The 7152-nt window shown below is 59.2% G+C and overlaps 1 protein-coding gene across 1 annotated transcript; it reads left to right on the top strand.

The window, feature by feature from the left end:
* Nucleotides 1-2273: 2273 nt before the first annotated feature.
* Nucleotides 2274-5483, top strand: OLIG2 (oligodendrocyte transcription factor 2). The gene is made up of 2 exons (XM_041735085.1): nt 2274-2380; nt 3157-5483. The coding sequence occupies exons 1-2, from the start codon at nt 2291-2293 to the stop codon at nt 4204-4206; spliced, it is 1140 nt and encodes a 379-aa protein (XP_041591019.1). The 5' UTR covers nt 2274-2290; the 3' UTR covers nt 4207-5483.
* The last annotated feature ends 1669 nt before the right edge of the window (nt 5484-7152 follow it).

The following is a 7152-nucleotide window of genomic DNA, read 5'->3' as shown; positions in this document are numbered from 1 at the left end:
CTGGCGAAGGGCCCGCAGCACTCTGCCTTCCCAGGCTTTAAATATGCAAGGTGCCACAATGAGCCCCTCAACCTTCGCCCCTGCTTCCAACTCCAGCCTCTGCAAGGAGCGCTTAAAGAACCCCAGGCACTCTCAGGGACCGAAGGACGCAGGACAGTTGCGGGTGGCAGGCAACAAAAGAAGGAACCAGGGCTCCAGGACACGTGCCGCCCTCTGGACTAACCTCAGTGTCTGTAACCCAGGCGCTCGCAGGGCGCGCCAGCCGGTGTTTATTAGATACACAGGGGTGCGCACAAGTGGGCTGGTGGCCCCACGGCTCACATTCCCACGAATGTCTTCACTGCATGTGGTCGGGGAGGCCCAAAGGGACCATTGTCTAATACCTATTCCAGTTACTCTCGCTCCCCACTCCAGCCCCCTGCCTTCCACCTTGTGACAGATTCTCCTAAATCAACGGTTATGGGCCATCTTCCATGACCGTTGGACAACATATCCCCACACTTCAGTTCTTCATGCTTGAAGCACACATTTAATGGGTGGCTGTGGAGCCAACCGGGAAACACACGGGTTGAAAAATTATGCTCCAGAAAGCACGAGAGGAGAGGCGAAGGCGAGAACCCACTAGATTTTTCTCTCATAGTCTTACTCGGTCATTGGGAGCTATACGGTGGGCTTATTTTTGTATTTATTTTGTACTTTCCCAATTTGAAAGTAGGACAAACAAACAAAAATTACTTTGTTTTTGACGTGGTACAGGGAAAGTAAAATTTCCCAAACAACCACACAACCAGAAGAAGGAGGGCTAGGGTGTGCTTGTGTATGTGTCTGTGCAATATAAAGGGCTAGGAACCAAACCGGTTCCCGGGTCTGCAGAACCAAACTTCTGTATTCGAAAGGTATGGACGTAAGGAATCCAGCTCGGGGAAGTGGTTAGAGACATTCAGCTGCCACTACTCTAAGGAACTGCCAACGCAGCCATCTGTGCCGTAAAGGGTTAGCAGTGTTTTCTGTAGGTTTGCTATAGACATGGTCTCTTGATTTTCCCTTCTGTAAAATGGGTTGGATGCGTCAGGACCACTAAACTATCTCAGTTAGCCGCTTCTCTAAGATCATGTTTAATCCCTGATCGGGCAGAAGTTTTGGGGTTTAGCAGCCAAGCTGCGATTGGTAAAAAGGTGTCTGAGTACCGCTGCAAGTAGCTGGATCTTGCTGTCTGGCCCAGGGCCTGGAGAAGTCTTTGACCAGACCTTAAACGTTTTTTTTTTCCCATCCCCCAGACTAACTAGCGTCTCCCTCCTACCCCACAGCGTGGTCAGGACCACAAGGATGATGCTGAAAATACCGTCATCGGCTCCAGAGCTAATAAATGGAGGGGAGGGGAGGGCTCTTAACTTTGGACTCCAGACTCTGCCTTCCTTCCGTTCGTGCGGTTCCCGTGGGGGGAAATACCTCGTCCCTGTGTCTGCCCCATTCTCCACTTTAGGAGCGGTCGTGATTTCTTTCAAAACACGCTTCAGGAGTAGGTCCCCTCCGCCTCGCAAGGCCCTGCCCCCAGCTGGGGGCGCTACCAGCCCTCGGCCGAGGAGCCGAACCGCCAGCTCCCGGAGGCGCGCTTAGCTTGGGAAGAAAGTAGGGGCTTTGTGCCTGGACTGTCCTTTACATTTGGGGTTCAAAATGCCCACGTGTGGATGAAGCCCTTGAGACGGGGACAGGCCACGAGAACGCAGAGGGAGATGAAATGCAAAACGCAGGAGACTCCAGCCCCAGCTGCCTGCGTGGCCGGGGTTACCCGCGCGCATCCCCAAAGCTCCGGTCGCGTTGGGTGTCAGCTTAGTTTTCTGTCTGCAGACACCCCCGGCCCACCCCAGCCCCCAGCCTGACTCTGCGGAAACCGTATTTTTGCAGCAATTTGACAACACTCCCTCTCTCCCCAGCTCAGCTGCATTCTCTTCTGGCCTCGGTACTTCCCCGGCGAGCCCGCCCTCCTCCTCCCCCTCGCCTCTCACACCCCCTCGGCGGGTTCCTCCTCCAGTCCCTCCCCAAGAATCTCCCGGCCGCCGACGCCCATTGGCTGTGCGCGGGGAGGAGGCGTGTGCGGGCCGGGCGAGTTTCATTGAGCGGAATTAGCCGGGATGACATCAGCTTCCCAGCCCCCCGGGCGGGCCCAGCTCATTGGCGCGGCGGCCCCTCCAGGACCCGCACATTGTTCCCCGCCCCCGCCTCGGCCACCGCCGCCGCGGTCGCCGCCGCCACCGGGCTATAAAAACCGACCGAGCCCCGAAAGGTGCGGATGCTTATCATAGACCAGCGAGACCTCGGCGCCCGGAGCCCGGTTCTCCGCTGCGGCTTTCGGGAACCAGCTCCTCTAATTGCATCCACAGTAAGTGTCCCCGCCCCCAGCAGCCCCAGTCTACATCCCGGGGACAGACGCCCCTCAACTGGCCCGCGACCCAGGGAGGCTTCGTTAGAGCGGGCCCCGATCCCGGCCCTGCCCGCCAGTTCCCCCGAGCGGTTTCTCTGCCCCGACTCTCCCCGCAGCATCCCCGTCGCCCCAAAGCGAGAAGTCGGGGCGACCACAGTTCCTTCTGCCCAAGTCTCGGTCAGCTGGCAAAGCTCCCCGCGGCCCCCCGGGCGCAGCGCGTGTTATCTAGGCTCGCGGGCGCTGGGTGCCTGTGGGTGTTTGCTGCGCGGTGTCGATGGAGATAAGGTCGATGTGTTTGAAAAACCAAATAATTACTTCTCTGTTTAGAGCTCCTCTATTCCCCCCCTCTCCCAAAAAAACCCTCACTTGCCATTCCATCCCTGGGGATTCAGCCTCCCGGTTCCCAGTTGCAGGCATAAAGCTTCCAGAATGCCACCTTCACCGAGGGGCAGCCAGTGCTCCCTGGAATAAAACAACCTGTGGATGAGAGCGGAGGAGGTGGTGGTGGGAGGGATGAGGGGGATTATTCCGTGCGGACCTGGGTGCCGTTGACCGAAGGCCGGACACAGCGAGGTGGTCACGGGGCAACCGGCCACCGGCGCCTGGACCTCGCGCTGCGGTGCAGGCGGGAACAGCTTCTCTCTCTGTCTCTCTGTCTCTCTGTCTCTCTGTCTGTCTGTCTCACGCTCCACCGCGATCTCTCTCTCTCTCCTGTTTCTTCTCCTCTTTCGCAGGAGGCGTGCGTAAAGCTCCGAGCGCCCAGGGAGGGGGGGAGGACCCTGCGAAAGCTGCGACTATCCCCGGGGGCCATGGACTCGGACGCCAGCCTGGTGTCCAGTCGCCCGTCGTCGCCAGAGCCCGATGACCTGTTTCTGCCGGCCCGGAGCAAAGGCAGCGGCGGCGGCGGCTTCACGGGAGGCACCGTGTCCTCGTCCACGCCGAGCGACTGCCCGCCGGAGCTGAGCGCGGAGCTGCGCGGCGCCATGGGCGCGGCGGGCGCGCACCCCGGGGACAAGCTGGGCGGCGGCGGCTTCAAGTCATCCTCGTCCAGCACCTCGTCGTCCACTTCGTCGGCGGCCGCGTCGTCCACCAAGAAGGACAAGAAGCAGATGACGGAGCCCGAGCTGCAGCAGCTCCGCCTCAAGATCAACAGCCGCGAGCGCAAGCGCATGCACGACCTCAACATCGCCATGGACGGGCTGCGCGAGGTCATGCCGTACGCGCACGGCCCGTCGGTGCGCAAGCTCTCCAAGATCGCCACGCTGCTGCTGGCGCGCAACTACATCCTCATGCTCACCAACTCGCTGGAGGAGATGAAGCGGCTGGTGAGCGAGATCTACGGCGGCCACCACGCGGGCTTCCACCCGTCGGCCTGCGGCGGCCTGGCGCACTCGGCGCCCCTGCCCGCCGCCACCGCGCACCCCGCGGCCGCCGCGCACGCCGCGCACCACCCCGCGGTGCACCACCCCATCCTGCCCCCCGCCGCCGCCGCCGCGGCCGCCGCCGCCGCCGCCGCCGCCGTGTCCAGCGCGTCGCTGCCGGGCTCCGGGCTGTCGTCGGTCGGCTCCATCCGGCCCCCGCACGGCCTGCTCAAGTCCCCGTCGGCGGCGGCGGCGGCGGCCCCGCTGGGCGGCGGCGGCGGCGGCGGCGGGGGCGGCGGCGGCTTCCAGCACTGGGGCGGGATGCCCTGCCCCTGCAGCATGTGCCAGGTGCCGCCGCCGCACCACCACGTGTCGGCCATGGGCGCGGGCAGCCTGCCGCGCCTCGCCTCCGACGCCAAGTGAGCGGCCCGGCGCCGGCGCGACGTGGCGAGCGGAGGGACCCGGAGGCCGCGGGAGAGCTCCGCGGGCCCGGGGCCTGGGGGTGGGGGTGGGGGCCCGGGGAGGACCCGGCGCGGCGCCGCCGCTGGGAGCGCAGGGGCGTGCGCCCTGGGACCCGGCTCAGCCCTCTCCAGGCTTTAAAGGGCGCTGCTGCTCCCAGAGACGCGTTTTGTAAGAAGGCGCTGCTAAGTGCATCCCTCCCTCGACGTCCCCCGCCCCCCAAGAAAAAGAAAGAAAAAGAAAAAAAAAAAGAAAAGAAAAGAAAAAAGAGTTTCTAGAGGCCCGGGCTGCACTTCGTTACAGGGGGGAGGAGGGCGGGAGGACGGCGTGGGGGGACTCGCTCCGCTCCGGGGAGGCCGGCAGGCCTGGGCCTCTGGGGTCGTCCCTGGCCCAGGGCCGGCGGCTGCGACTCGGTTGGAAGCTGTCATTGGGTACCAGGAGCACTTACAGTCGGTCGTGTCCAACCTGGGTAAAGCCGCCACTGTCTTCTGAGAACTCTCGCCGGTCCTCCCTGTCGCTCCTCTCGGTTTGGGGGGTTTTGTGGTTTTCTAATAAATCTATGTTCCTTTGTCAACGGTGCCAGCAAGCTTTATAGAAGGTCAGAATAGAACCCACTTGTGGATTGGAATAATCTAAAACTGTCGACTTTGGGGGCGGGTTTTTGTTTTTGTTTTGTGTTTTGTTTTTGTTAGTTATTTTAAAATAGACTCTTTTCCCCTCCTTCCCCTTCTTTCCGTCTCTAAGCACAACGTGATTGGATTTATTACCCGATTGGGGGCAGTCAGTCGGGTACCTGAGGGTTTGACGGAGCTCAGAGGCTGTTGCTGTGAATATAGTTTGGGTTCTCTGGGAGTTCTGTTGGCTTTCTAAATTTTTTTTCTTTCTTGGATGTGTAAATATATGATCCATAATGAGGTAAGTGCGTGCTGCTAAGCTGTTTGCTCACGTGACTGCCGGCCCCTCCGGAATCTAAGCCGGGTTCCCTCTATGTTGGTTTCTTTTTGCCACGTTTAACACAAATGACAAACTTTTTCCACGTGCTTCCTGCGTCCTGGCAAACTGGCGCTGCGCTACCAGCGTCGCAACATGGGTTTCACAGCGTCTGCCACATAACATCCCTCCTCTGACCGCTGTCCCTTGCAGAGAGTGTATCATCTGTTTTATTTTTGTAAAAAGAAAAAAAAGTGCTAAATAATATTTATTACTTGTTTGGTTGCAAAAACGAAATAAATGATCAAGTGTGGAGATTTTAAATAAAACGTAAAGTAAGTCGGGTGTTTTCCAACCGTGCGGGTGGAAAGAGGTACCGGGAGCCGCCTAGGGAAGGGGGTGCAGGACTCTATCCCTTGGAGCCCGAGCTGGGGACCATTCCCCCGGTTTCACCCTGGAAGAAGAGGGGTTTGACTCTTCTCCTGCCAATCTCCACCCCCTCATGCCAACAAACACACGTTGTCTTTAAAGCGTGTTCTGAGCACATCTTCGGAATGTTGTATTTCTCAAAGCTCTCTCGTTACTTTGATTTTTTCCAACAACGCTTAATCCGGAACTCCTTTGCCCTTTCGTTGAGGACTGAGTTGGTTGAAAGTGAAAATTGCCCTCCCTGCGCCCGGAATTGGTGGCCTCCAGGGCGAGGATCCTGCCTTCTGCTGGGGGTCCAGACACTCAGGCCTCTAGTCCTACCTGGATTTTTTTTTCTTTTCCCCTTTGGGCTCAGGAGCAGCCGTCCACCGCCATCCCGCTGAGGTGGCACCCTCAGGCTTCAGCTAAGGACCGGCCACTTGGAGCCCCCGAGGCCCGCGGCCCTGGTGCGCTTTCTGGGCAGAGCGCCTCCTGCCTCCGGAGTGTCGGGTGCGGAATCCGCTAACCCTTCTCTCTTTTTCGCACCCTGGGCACGACCCTCCCCGGGCACCCACACTGGCCTGGAACTGCAAAGCCTTAGGTGCTGGGAACAGCCAGCCTGGAGCGAGACTCTCCTGCACCGTGCTCTGGGCCTCGGCGCTCCCCGGCCCGCCTCTCTCTTCTCACGGTCACTGGGTTCCTCACAATCCAGAATTGCAGCGCACATTTAGAACTCCTCCGATAAAAAAAAAAATAAAGAGGTTCTGGGTAAAAATAGAAAAGCTTCGGCCTTTCTGGTCAAGGAGGACAGACCCTGTGGTAGTTTCTTAGCCTGCAGGGCTTGAAGGAGAACACACTCCCTTGAAAGCCAAGATTGATGTGGGCATAGGGGACAATTCCCCAGCCCTGATCCCTGTTGCCCACAACCCCTTTGGTGGCTGCTGGCAGAAGGTCCCTGTGTACCTGGGACACCTGGGGGTGGAGAAGGTTTCTTTGGTCCTAACCTCATTTTTTGAGGCCCCTGATCGTGGCCCAGGCGAGTTCTCCCTTTTCAGGACTGAGGGTGGCTCCATCCCCTAGCTTGGGGACAGGTGTTTCCAGATGCCCTGCAGGTGTATTGAGCTGTGCTGGCCAGAACGGCAGGCGCTTGGAGGTCCCTCGTTCTGTAGGCCTCCTTTTGGAGGCTCTGCTTTTCACCAAAGGCCAGAGGAGGCCAAGCAGTGGGGGAGGAGGATGGAAGGGGACAGGGACCTGAGCCTCCCCATGCAAATCCAAGAAGAAGATAGGGCAGGATCTAGTAGCTTTATTTTGAAATCCCACCTGAAACGAAATTTCTTAAGAACTCAAAACTGGGTCAGGTTCTGGCGGCAAACACATACGGAGGGACGCAAAGAGGCTGGAACTCGGATGGGGGGAGCTCAGAACCCAGGAGAACGGGGTTGGGAGCTCGGTTGCAGTAGCAGCTTCCTTCACCCACTGGAAGCCTCGGCGGCGGGTGCCCGCGCGGGCTCCTGGTGTGCAGGGTGTACAGAGAGGGGAGCATAAAAGGAAAGAAAATAAACCAAGTCTTCC

Source organism: Vulpes lagopus, chromosome 20 (genome assembly GCF_018345385.1).
Source record: "Vulpes lagopus strain Blue_001 chromosome 20, ASM1834538v1, whole genome shotgun sequence".
NCBI classification, from domain to species: Eukaryota; Metazoa; Chordata; class Mammalia; order Carnivora; family Canidae; genus Vulpes; species Vulpes lagopus.
This window is presented reverse-complemented; position numbering and strand designations above follow the sequence as displayed.